The sequence below is a fragment of the Neopsephotus bourkii genome, unplaced genomic scaffold (genome assembly GCF_033783945.1).
Source record: "Neopsephotus bourkii isolate Nb327-2 ecotype Australia unplaced genomic scaffold, CSIRO-AGI_Nbou_v1 NB_196, whole genome shotgun sequence".
NCBI lineage: Eukaryota > Metazoa > Chordata > Aves > Psittaciformes > Psittacidae > Neopsephotus > Neopsephotus bourkii.
In genome coordinates this window covers 7265709-7278944 of record NW_026900709.1, presented here as the reverse complement: position 1 = coordinate 7278944, position 13236 = coordinate 7265709, and the positions used below count along the sequence as shown (strand labels likewise).

Below are 13236 nucleotides of genomic sequence, written 5' to 3'. Positions count from 1 at the left end.
AGGAGGCAGGTTTGCTTTGTGGAGTACGGTTGTGCTCTTTTCTTTTGTTTCCTTCCCTCTCTTCCCAAGTGTCTGGCTTTGGTCCCTTGCCTCCTCTGCTGTGTGGCAGCACCTCAGCTGGCTGCCTTAGGCCTTGCAGAAGCTGACTTGGGTCCGGTTTGTCCCCAGCAGACATGTGATGAGTCAGCGGCATGGGAACCTCTGCAATGGAAGTTTTGGAAGAGTCCACAACAAACCCAATTCCCATTTGAAGCCAGTGACTTCAATAGGAAACAATTTTCTTCCCTAGCAAAGGAAAGATCAGCTTGTTATTGGAACAAGGGGGAAGCAGTCTGTAGATTTATGTCTTGGATCTATTTATTTACAGCTGTGGGATTATGTAGGTATTATGCACATATATTCTGTAGGTGTATTAGGTACTTGCTTGTCCTATGGGTGTGATAACTCAAGAAAGCTCTGAATGTGCAGCTACAGATAGATGTCACACTATGGACTGGTGCCCCATAGGTCAGAAAAATGAACTATTTATTTAGGTCCCAAGAAGTCCTTATGTCCCTACCAGACATGGCTGAGGTTTGTCTTCTTTTTCCACACTTATTAATCAGCAGAAATATAGTACTGCTGTGCAGCCATCTGATTAGTGAAGGGTTAATTTCTTCTGTCTAGCTCAGAATCTTCAGAACAGTATTCCTCCCTGCATGGTCTGTGTTCCAGGTTTAAATCAAGCCCTGGGCACCGCATGTCTGATAACCCCTGGTGATGGGATGCTACATGGTGTCCCTACATTCCTGGTTAGGAGATGGGGAGGTGGATGTAGCCAAGGAGAGGCTGAATGTAAACTGCTGAGCAGATGAGGGAGTTTGCCTTGCCTACTAGCTCCCTTTTCACACAGGGGAAGTCGGAGCTGGGTTCCCAGCAGGCACTAGTGGCAGGGAGAAGCTGCAGCAGTAAATGGCAGGCAGAGGAAATTCGGGGCACAGCGCCAGGCACTCTGAGAGGAGCTGGAAAACCTTTTCCTGTTTGCCACACAGCTAAGCTTAGGAGGACTGAGTTTGTTGCTGCAGCCTGTGGAAAGATGAGAAATCCCCTAGGAGGAAGGGTGTGATAAAATGGCTGAGGGTTTTACACAAAGGCTGGCAAGGTGTGACCAGAAGGCATGTATTAATGACAGGGAAGTCGAATTCTCATCTGTTCCACCTGCAAATTCCCACTGAAGTCAGTATGGGAAGGTCTAAATGACAGAAATATCTGAAAACCACTTGCAGTTTAATAATTGTCAGAAGGCTCTAAGAAGAATTTGAGTGGCTGGGTTATTCGGTCTGAATATTTATCATCAGAGTAAAATCCCATTAGAAGCAGATGAAACTACAAGAAGGTGATAGCTGGACTACAGAATAAAACTCTATTCGAAGACTGATGTAATGTATTTTTCCACTGCAGGGCAGGAGTGAAACTTTGAGCTGTTGTTTAAAGAGAGAAAGAAATTCTGGCCCTCAAGGCTGCAGTAGGAAAGATAGTTAAAACCCCCCATCATTAAAGAAAACTCCCTCTTGAAGACTTTGATGTCTATTGATGCAAGGTACTATTTGTCCTCCTACTGAAGACAGATCTGAAAGACTCTGCAATTACTAATAAATCACTTGCAATATTGAGCAATTACCAACAATGCAATCATAAAGCAGTGCAATAACTAAATAATTATACGCTTGTTAGGAGAATGCGTTACTGGGCACCTTGGAAAGGAAGGAGGAGGAGGTGAGAATACAAAAGACAGGATATTGGATACCACACAAATAGTAACAAAATATGCTTTGCAGCCAGAATGCTAAGTAGCTGTACATGCTTAAGGGCAAATCCTAGCCCTAGAGAACATAAGGGGAAGTTTTAACTATTGCTAGGAAATGTTTTAATAGGAAGATTAATCCGTCATTCAAAGCACTAAATATGATAGCTGGAAAAGACCTCTTCTGCCTCCTGGCCATGTTCCATCCAAAACCAGTCCCAAGAGCACCAACTATCTCAGTAGTACTTGTTGTATTACTTGTTATATTACATCCTAATGATAATAGGCTGCCACCTCAACTGGGGCCCCAGCTCTGAGGAGCTCAGAGGAGAGTACTGCACTGCAGAGTCAGAAAGGCATGTCCGTGCTGGTTACCGTGACCCAGCTGGAGCCAGAGGAAGCAGTTTCCCACACTTTGGAGGCAGCTGAAATCCCTGTTGATGCATGAAGGCCACCCTTTCCATACCTGGCAGTGAAGGGATTGAGAGTGCTTGGGCTGGAGGAGTTCTGCACTGGTATGATGTGAAAAGGTGGGATAGGTAAAAAAATGGTGAATGGGAAGATGAGGTTCCATTAGTGAAACTGATTATAAAGGTAGGGAGTGAGAACACTGCTCTTGTTCAGATTTCCTCCTCAATTAATTTGGGATTATTCCGTAAACATCTGCAGAAAACATCTGCATGAATGAATTGCTTCTTGGAAGGAAAGGTGTGTATCAGTTACCACAAATCAGACAGATAAGCAGTTGGCTTCGCTCACTGTTCAGCTGTTGCCTTGGGTGTGAAAGCTGGAATATAGTGGAAAAGAATGAAGATTCTGAAATAACTGTTGGCAAATACTATGAAGTGCTGTAGAAGAAGAATATACACTCTGTGCGGTATACACTAAAGAAAAATATCTGTCATTGAGGAGATCAAGAAATCGTAGCTGGAGGAATTTAGATATATACAAGGATTAGGCACCATCTGGAAAAAAGGATCATGAGAGGGAGCGTCCATGGTAAAACATTAAAGGAAAGGCAGGGTGCTTAGCACGCCTGACCCAGATAGCTGCGTCGGCATCATGTGCATAAGCAGAGTGCAATTTATGGGTCAGTCTGGAGACTCTGATATTCCTGCAAAGCACTAAGCCATCTCTGGAACATCAAGCAATCCTTTTTGATGGTGATGGCAAAGTACGAGGGGGAAGTAAATACAAGCAGATTGAGACTAGTAGGTGAGCCCAGACCCCTGTAGCCACGGGTTTATGTTCCCCTCCTCCTCCTGAACAAAGGAGAGGAGGGAGGGCTCTCCTCTAATCATCATTCTGGCATCCATTTTAAGCAAATCCTTTGTGGTCAAGAGAGGGGAACAGCCATTTATACACCCTCCTCCTTCAGCTGCTGAAGGTAATGCAGCTGGCAGCTACTCTTTCCACTGAGTCTTCTCCCCTCCCTGCTGTGTTGCTGGAGAGATTGATTTGTGATCTCAGGGACTGAAATTTCCTCTCTCCTTGAGGTCCCTCCAGGCTGCTCTGGCCTGGAAGCCTGCAGCTTTTCCTTGCATAGAGCAAATCTTTCAGCTTTGGGGAATGAATGGGTAAAAACTTTTAGCATCAGTAGCTTATATTACTGGACAGTATAAAATAGCCTGGAATGAAGAAAGGGAGAAGACAAAAGAAAGTAAACAGAAAACTGAGGATTGGTGAGAATATATTTAAAACCCTTCATCTTCAGCTGTGATGCAAATGGTCTTTTCGTGGGTTTTGTGATAAAATAGACGTTTAAAAATTGCTTATATTAATTAAAATTACATATACTGGCCTGGTTACAGCAAAAACAGATGTTGACATTAGCAGCAATGAACAACGGCTGCAAACAGAACATCTAATGAAACCCGAAGTAAAAGAAATCAGTGCTAAAAGCTAGAAGTAAACAGAATCTGGAAATGACATACTATTAAACAGAAACCAGTGATGGTCCTTGAAAACTTGCCTTGTTCTCTCAGATAATCAAAGGCCGTATTGTACCTTTAGGCAGAGCTTTGAGCAAGGAGAGATGAATAAATTGCATTGCCACAGGAGTAGCCTTAGGGTGGGAAGAACAGAGAGTCAGTTTAAGCTCCCAGTTGTTCAGATCAGTAGGCAAATGTAGCGCTCTGCTGTGAAGCAGCTGCATACTGTCCTTGGGAGCCCTCCTGAGGAAGGGTGACACTGTCTGGCCTCATGGGTAGGAGAGCAAATCACCACTGCAAAGCTGACAGGTGGCATGAGAGCATCCCACAGACATGGGATCTGGAATATTAATTTAACACACAATGCGCTGTATTAGAACTAGCTTGACATACCTCAGGATCTTAACCTGAATCTCCTTGTCAGTGGTGTAGTAAAAGGGCAGGTCCTTCATTTTCCTCTCAGGAGGAGGATTCCTCATGTATAACCACTACAGATTTTTGTCCAAAAAATCCCTCTGATTTAAATGTTAACCTTGACTGATTTTCAGGGTAACCTATGTGCTTCTGCATAACCTCAGTTTACTATATTCCTTGTTTGTACATTGAGCTACCTGGATGTGATGAGCAAGATCATCATGGAGGGGCGGCTCAGACCAAATCCCAGATGACAGTACACAGCCAAAATCATCACGGAGTTTATAAAGAAACCTTCAATTCGTACTTTAGCCTTACTATGGAGGAAAGCCCAAGGCTGGGCGGGCTTTCTACCATCTTGTTGCCTGATAATGTTCACTATCACAAGACAGCTCTTCCACAAAGTGCTGCATCTTACTGCACTGCTGCAGAACAGAAGAGCATCTTGTTCCCTTTCTGGATGTCCTGGGGAAACATCCTGCCATCCTGGCACAGAGGTTGATCCTGGCCAAGGTTGACCACAGACAGAACAACAATGAAACTCTGACAAAGTGATAAATGGGACCTTAGTGTTGGTTATGGACCAGAAAATCACCCTTCATACGGAATGAGGTTGAGACTGGAGTGAAGCAGACTTCAGTAGTCAAAGTGAAAACAACGAGTAAGAATTTTTGAGATGTGTGAACAGAAATAAGAAAGAAATCTGGGGTTGTATCCACCAATGCTTTTAAGTTAGCTTCAAAAGGCTTTTCTTTCTCTTTCTGTAAGTCTTAGTGATTGTATCACTAAGGTGTTTATATAACTTCGTGGCAGGGACCATTTTAAAGGTGTCTTTAAACATGTAACTTTTATACATAAATCTCCCCTGAGGCTCGATTTAGATTTTCCTTCCCATCTGGATTTCTCTTAACATACCTTTGGTTGTTGTTTTGGGGTTTTTTTGAGGATCTAATTTCTGCACCTGTCAAACTTTTAAGAACATTAATATCCTTTGGACCTATTGAGACAGAGCTGTCTCCTGCCCACACTGCAAACAGCACTTGTTATCAACAGCTCTTATGTCTAATTAACTGTAAACAAATCATTATCCGATTGTGAGCAAAGCATTACTTCCCACACGGCAGGGTGGCGTTTGGCCCTCAGTGTTCAGCTCTTGTGCACTCAGCCTTGCCTTTCACAGGCATGCATGCATTGACAGGTATACCTGGTGTCAGTAGGTTAGCACACGGGTTATTGCAGCCCGGCTGCTGCTGAGAGAACTCTACCAGCCCTCCCTTACCTTTCCAGCAGCAAGAAGAAGGGACACTTTCTTACTGGAAGGGGGAAGGAGAGGTGTGACTCCACCTAGACTAATTGAAACTGGATTTCTCCTAGCTGGTTCCACACTTTTATTTTGGTATTACAGGGGTATAGCACTGGCTATTCAAGACCACTCTGCTTTCAGATCCTTTTAGAATACAGATACTAAAAAAAAACAAACCAAAATTCTCTTGTTGAGATAGATCAATGTACTTATATGAGCAGAAAGAAGATCCAAAGTGAACTAAGGATGACATCATAAATGGAAAATGAGAATCATCTTGCTTTACAAGTCTATCTCATGATTTTTTTATTTATTATTTCAACTTTAAATTAGGTTCCAATTAAACTTTTGGAAGAATCGGATTTTATATCGATTGCAAACAGATTTTTTTAATACTGTATTTTTTTTAACGTTCTCCTGCAGTTCCCAGGAACGTTTGTTAGTTTGCTTTGCCTTTATTCACCAACATTGTACCACTGAGACTTGGCAGGGAAAGTGGTTCTATTGATTTTCATTATCTGAGCTGGGAGAAATGCAAAATATAAACAGCAGGAATTATGACCTTTTTTGCCATTAGTAATTGAAGGTTTTACTGGTAACAACATTCAGTAAGTAGCAAACAAATACATTTTACTGTGTTAGCAGAGAAAAAGTTTGAAAAAACACAAATCAGACCTCCAGGGATTATGAGATTGATTTAAATTATAATGTCTTTTCTTTTTATCTGGTTCAACTTTATTCCCAAATCCATACCAGTCTGAAGCCCATGACAAAACATACCTGCACTAATAACTTCTTCATGCTTTTTTAGGACTTTTGGAATGAACCTGAACTCAGACTGTGTTCCTTTGTATGGTTTGTAAATAGTAGAAAAGAGGCTGAGCCAATAGTGCTTTAAAAGCATCTTCTTTGGCAGCCCTGGCTACTGATGGCAAATAGTTAAATGCCTAACAGGTGATAGTGTACGACAGAGGCACTGCTCAGAGCCAAAAATTAAAGGTCAAAACTTGTGTTGTCTTGTTAGCAGCAAAACTAGGAAAAATTCCTTTGTGTTTTCAGTCAAGTTGCTTAACCAGTCCCTGTCTGCTGGCACAATACTTGTGAATATTCACTCACATTTGCCGACTATTTTGGGATCATTAGATAAAGCCTCATAGGTATAAAAGCAAAGTGCTGATTATCCTTATTGCAGCTTCCAGTTATAACAAAGAAACTGTAAGAGCCACTCAATTTAGAACAAGATTAATTCAGAAGTCTTAAATTCCTCTGGCTGGAGCTGTGCTAACACAATACCACTGTGGGAAAGGCCAGGAGGGAGGGCTGGGATGCCAGTAGGGCTGCATTACTGGTACAGTATCTGTGCAGGAGGAGACTTCCAGCAGTACCAGTATGACCTGGGTAAGGCACAGAGATGTGACCACATCGCTGTCCTGTGAAACAGTGCAGATGAGATGGAAGCTCTGCACTTTTACTTGGAGGGCTGATCTATCACAAGTGATGATGATGGTGTAAAGTGAGTTTATACCTGGTCAGCACCTTTTGTTGTGGATATAGCTTTCTGATTTGATGCTCAGGAGCTTGGGAATGGAGTGGATGGTCCTGACAGCCATAGCCTGTGTGGAGAGGAGCCAGAGGGGAAAACAGTCAATTCAATCGTAGTACAAAGAGACATGAAGAGTGCAGTAGATTAGCTAAGGCAGTCATTTGGGTAAATGACATATTGCACGTGATGAAAGTGGAGGTCTGGTCCATTCCCCTTCTTGCTTCCAGCTGCAGGGCCCTGTCCTCACCATCCAGCCCACTCTGGGGTGTGTCTGACCCTTCCCTAAGCCGCTTTAACTTGCTAACAAAGCAGAAAGCAATCCTTTTCCTTTTTTCAGTGTTCGCTTTCTACCAGACTGATGAGCTGAAATGGCTCATGGAGATATCCAAGAAGCCTCAGGTGGTAAAGGGCAATGGGAGGGCAGAATGACAACAGTAGTATCCTTCAGTGAAAATGAGCTGTTAAATCTGCTCATCCCCTCTCAGGAAACTGATACATGAATGTTATGAATATTATCTCACGGATATGAATATGTATTTGTGTCTGAAATTCTTTATAACTAGGCCGCCTGCAAAGTACTGTAAGCTGGTATAAACCAAAAAAGGCTGCTGTCTTGCTGTGCCATGCCCTCCCTTGGGCCAGCACAGGCTTTAAACCCCATTACAGAACTGAGCTCTGATTTCTCCTGATTTTCTGGTTTTTGCAGAGCAGATTTGGCTGAAAGCTAATCTGGCAAAAAAAACTAATTTCCACAGTATCTCATTGCACAGGCCTACAACTGTGCATGCTGGCATATGAAAGGGAATGGATAGGAACAAACAGCTGTGGCAGGGAGGGAGCAGAAGTCTTCCTCTGGGGGGCAAAGCCAGTTTATGCTGCTTACAGCATTAGTTGGATGATGATCTCCTTAAAATGAAATATGGCTTAGATTTCTGTAAAGGAACCAAGCAGGCAGCCTCTCTTCAATGCACAGCAGTATAGTAAAGCCTATTCTCATTATTAGTCAGGTTTAAAAGTTGTTGTATTTTACTCTGAGTAAGTTTAAAGTGAGCATATGGATAACAGTGATGACCTTATTCTTGGAAGTTTTGCATGCCTGACAAGGAGAGGTGTATGTGACTCTGCAGCTGCTTTGGGGGTTAGGATCCTGCAGCTCTCAAAGGTTCTTGGGGTATGTTTTTTTTCCAGGGAAGTATTTTTTAGTCACTGTTCATGATGATCCCGTGCAGAAACAAATGATGTAGGGATCTGATAAGCAAAACCTACCATCAGCTCTCTTTCACTCCATTGACACAGGCTGTAAGTTTCTTAAGAAGTGCTTTATGGGGATTCCAGTTCAACTCTCTTGGTACTCCCATACTTGGCTTGCTGTGCCAATATAAGAGCTTTCCTTGCTGCATTTTAAGTTACATTGGAAGAACTTGGTTTTGGAAAAAAGCGCTGTCCCCTTTGCACTCCCCACCCCAAGAAGACAATCATCATGGCCAGCTCTTTGATAAAGGAAGGAGTTTCTATTCAGACAGTTGTGTAGATTGAAGCCCCAGAGACAGTTACCAGTAAAACCCTGATATGTAGGTGTTAATTGTTACCAGCTGGCTTCAAAGGCTTTCAGACTGTTTCAGCATAAACAAACATGTAGTGCACCCAGAACACAGTAATGTCTTGTTTGTAATACCATGCATAACTTTCAAACAAACACCATCAGAAGGTAAACACAGTGGTGATTCCTCTGCAACCTTTCTTCCCACCCCCTTGTTGATGCGTGATAATGAAATACAATCTCAGTTTCTGTAAGATAAGCATGCACATTTAAATATAACCTTTTCTTTCTGTAAATCCTTACAGTGTAACCACTGACAATTTGAAACCTGACGTTTATGCTTCAGGTATGGCGCTGGGGCCAAAATTGCCTTAACTTTTTCCAGACGTATCAGTTGGTTTAACACAAGACACCATCTCCATCAACAAGATCCAGCCAGCTCCAGTTACAGTGCACACCACTTGTGCTTTCAGGACTTGAGAAAAACCTGATCATACCATGTGTACTCCTGAATGTGCCAGACCTTGCCCATAAACAGAGAAAGGGGGAAAGGGAGGGAGAAACAGGGAGAGCAAAGCCTTTATGTTCACAGTCAATTATTAACCTATACCCCCCTGCTCTCTGTAGCCAAAGCCATATAAGCACAGAGAGCCAGGCTTCCCACCAGCACATCAGCAGCTGAGACAGAGGAGAGCCTTTGAACTCCTACTGCATTCTGCTCCCACTGACTCAGCTCTGAGGCTGCTGTGTGGGATTGCTCCCCCTTGCCATTTCTCTAGAGCAAAGAAAGGTGTGAGGAGCTGTTGCCTCCCTGCCCCAGGTTCCCCTGCTGCTCCCTCCTCAGAAACCCAGCTTAGGAATTGCTAGGAGCTATACCAAGTCTTTCCTTTTCCCCTTGGTTATTTTCCATGTGAATCATTCCCATAGCCCAGCTGACCTGCTGGTCCCGCCGGCAGTGGGGAGGAAGAATTATGCAGCATGATGAATACTTCATGGTGGTGCTGACCCACAAGAAACCACTGAGCCCTTCCCTGCTGTTGGGAGCCAACAGTGAGCTGGCTTGGGGCTGAGCCAGCATGGACCCAGCAGTGGGTCAGGATGGCCACATGGGCTGACTCCAGGGAACCTTTCTGCTGCCCTTAGCATATCCAGCACTGCCCTGCATGCCCTGGAGGTGTTTCTGGCCTGCTATCTTACCCACCGTGTTTCCTCAAGAAACAGTATTCCTGCTCCTTTGCATTGCTGCTTTGCTCTGGAGGAAAAATAAGTCTTTTTTTTTTTTTCTAGTTCAAAGTATATGGGATGCACATTTGTGTACTTACACATGCAAACACACGGACATACCCAGGGAAAGCAGTTCTAGATATGGTTTAATGGACTATTTCCCTGTGATTTGCTCTGAAATGCTGTGGGCTGGTGGCAGACATGTCCAGATTTGAAAAGCCAAGGAGGAATTACTCACCACTGCAGCAGTTACACACTCTGGCTGTGCCTGCTCCTGAGGAATCAGCATAAACTTTCTGCTCATGGGAGTTTATGTGGCATTGTCCCCATGTCATCCACAAAGTTCACTATTCACTTTAACCGCCAGCTTAGGCTGTTTTCGCCCATTCCACTGAAACTCTGGTATTATCATTTGTTTGTGTTTTACACAGCTCTGGGCCTGGATGCCTTTTTGAATGCTAATGTTGGTGAGACATTAACTTCTACTGCAGCAATAGTCCCCTTGTACTGTGTGATGTCATGCTGTGGTTTCGAGGTTTTTATGCAGCCTTTTCTTTGCTTTGTGGTGACTTTCAAGTTGTACACATATCCATGTGTATATTGACCTGTAATCATTGTAATGGTGTTGGGCTGCCTCATGTATTTGCACTATGTTGCATGGGATCTGGTGGTAGGTAAGATGCAGGGGGCATTACTCAGTACCAGATGGTACAGAAAGATGTACTCTGCAGAGTATCCGGTGTTAGCAGTGTGCGGCAGAGCCCTCAGCCCATTGTGCGGGTTGTGTGGCTTTGCCACACCACTTGCTGAAGGGTATATGAGCTGTTGCCATTTTGGGCTTACGAACTTCTGCACGTGTTGCTGTATGTGACAGGGTAGCTGTGGTGCTTGCCTGCACATTGCTGTGTAGTATAGGAAGGTATGTGTGAGGTCCTGTGTTGCTGCCTTGGTAGGTCAGGGGTGCGCAGTACACAGCTGTCCTGTGGCCCTGGTCATCGCACCACGGTGCAGGTTACTGTGCATTACTTCTCTCTAGCTGTGTTTGCGTGACCAAGGGCCTGCTCTGCGTGTGTTTGCCCCGTACTGTGCAGGCCACACAGTGAGGGCTGCGCTGTGCTAGCAGTGGCACAACCCGGTGCTGTGCAGGCAGGGAAGGCTGTAGGGTACTTGAGGCATTATTCCCTCTCAGGGCTGTGCGTCAGAGCGCAATGCCCCTGTAGAAGGCCATTACAGGTCACTACCAGCAAGGACAAGGCAGAGCGCTCTCGCATGTGTGCAGCGTGGGTATCCCGCTCTGCACAGCGGCGGGCACCTGTCCCCGGGATGCACCGGGAGGGCGCGGAGCCGCCTGGCGTTGCGCGGCGCTGGCTCTGCGAGGCAGCGGCTCCTTTAAGCGCGGCACTCCTCGGCACGACCTGCCCGGCACCGCCGTCCCCGCGCCCTTTGCCACCGGCGCCGCTGCCGCCGGCCGCTCCCCCCGCCGTGCGGAGCCGCCCCGCCCGGTCCGTCCCGTCCCGCGCCTCCCCGGAGAGAGCCGGGCGGGGAGGGGCGGGCACAGCGGCCCGCGCGGCGGAAGGAGGCCGCGGCCTCGCTCCCGGCGCTGCCCGCGCGCGGTGAGGCGCAGGCTCCGCGCGCACCTGCCGGCCCGCCCCCGCCGCGCCGCGGGGCCGGGGACAGGCACCTGCCGGCGCTGCCGGGCCAGCCGCACCTGCGCCGCCATACATCCCCCCCACAGAGCTTCGGCCCGGCCGGGCAGGGCAGCGCCGCCGCGGAGGGCGCCGTTTCTGGGCGGGCAGGGCATGGCGGTCCGCTGAGATGAAAGTGACCGTGTGCTTCGGGAGGACGGGCATCGTGGTGCCCTGCAAGGACGGGCAGCTCCGCGTGCGGGACCTCACCCAGCAGGCCCTGCAGCGCTACCGCAAGGCCCAGGAGAAGGTGAGGGCGCGGGGCCGGCCTGTGCCCTGGGGGGCAGTGGGTAACGGTCTGCGCTAGGGGGTGGCCTGGGGGAAGGCCCGGGGCCGGTGCGAGGGCGGCTGGGGGATCGGTTACCGGACGGCGGGCGAGCTGGGTTGGAGGGCGTCCGGTGGAGGCAAGGGCCGGGCTGGTGGGCCCCGCGGCCCCACGGGGGGTGGTCGTGGTGGCGCCTGTTTCGCGTGGGCCCGTGCTGTCGAGTACCCCACCACAGAGTTGGTGTGAGCAGCTGATGCTGGCGGCCCGGGAGTGCGTCCAGCTCGGTTAACAAGCTAGCATGGCTGATTTTACGTGGTTTGAGGTTTCTTATGTTGTTGCTGTGCGTGTTGACTGAAAACTTCATACAGACACAAGCGTAACTTATGTTGTTTTTATGAAAGCTTGTGTTTTCTGGCATTAACTGTTGAGTGTGGTGCTATCTGCATGGGTAGTGACTTCCTTTATATGAAAGGAACTTGAGTTTTTCTTAGATTGTACCTAATTGAGCATAAAAATACTTTTTTTCTGTTTCCTCCAAGAGGCAGGTGCTGCAGGCTAATGGGATAATGCTTAATATGGATGAAAGGCCTAATGGTGCAAATACTGCTTTGCGAAAAAGGTGCAAGTTACAATCCCTGAATTAAGGCCTTGTAGAATTGTTCATCCTCATAAGACATCTGAATAAAAAGTATAGCCAGTGACTTACGATACTTCTTCTGTGTGCTGTGCTGGTTTCTCCTGTGCTCCACCAGTGCTGTGACGTCCTGCATGCAAAACTGGAAGTAAAATTCTTGTTCTTGTGGGTTTGTTTTGAGTGAAACTTGCTACTGATACGTGAAATCCATCATGAACAGCTGAGACTGCTCTGTGGTAGAGGTTATCATGGTCACTGTTAGTCAGTCTTTCTGAGCAAGTGGCCTGCTTTAAGCTGCCTTGAGTCATAGACCTTTACAAATATTTTGTGTGAAAAATCTCTTTCCTAACGCGTAGTGCGTGTGTGTAATAACAACAAAATACTTACAGCATTCTCGGTGTTCTTGCAGCCAATAGTCTGTGAGATCTTTCTCACCAAAGTAGGGTTCAGAGGACTAAAACAGGTATGAGGTCTCTTCAAGAGTGGGGTTTGTCAGAAACGGAGTTAACTCTCAGCTGAACTTGAACTTAAACATTTTAAATTTGATTTCAGCTTTGTTTTGTGGTTGTGATGATTTTGGAATTACTGTCATGATGATGGCTGAAAGGTGGCCTACTTTGTATGAATACTTAAAATGGTTTTTCTTCTTTCCTTTTTTTTTGGGGGGGGGGGGGGATTCCGTTAGAGAAGAGAAGGGTGTCTGCATTTCTAGGTAGGGCCCTGACTGTTCTAGAAGACTCAGTAACCCATTTATAGGAGAACAGTTTCAGCATCAGAAAGGTTCAGGTAAATGCCAGACTTTTATTGTGCTGCAGTCCAATAGGTTTTCATGATTTTATATCTGATCTGCTATTTGGGTAATACCTGAAGAAAATCATTTTCAGGCTAAGCAGTCATCTTCTGTGCCCCGCTCA

General features: G+C 46.1%; 1 protein-coding gene and 1 long non-coding RNA gene across 4 annotated transcripts in view; one reads left to right on the top strand and one right to left on the bottom strand.

Moving 5' to 3' along the window:
- Nucleotides 1–13236, bottom strand: part of LOC133225799 (uncharacterized) — a 145655-nt gene that overhangs the window by 130498 nt on the left and 1921 nt on the right. The gene's annotated exons all lie outside the window — the stretch shown is intronic.
- The window catches only part of PARD3B (par-3 family cell polarity regulator beta), a 415652-nt gene continuing 413773 nt past the window's right edge, over nucleotides 11358–13236 (top strand). For all 3 annotated transcript variants that reach the window (XM_061378222.1, XM_061378232.1, XM_061378213.1), the window contains exon 1: nucleotides 11358–11673. In XM_061378222.1, the coding sequence (XP_061234206.1) occupies nucleotides 11554–11673 (120 nt within the window). In that variant the 5' untranslated portion in view covers nucleotides 11358–11553. The remainder of the gene's footprint in view (nucleotides 11674–13236) is intronic.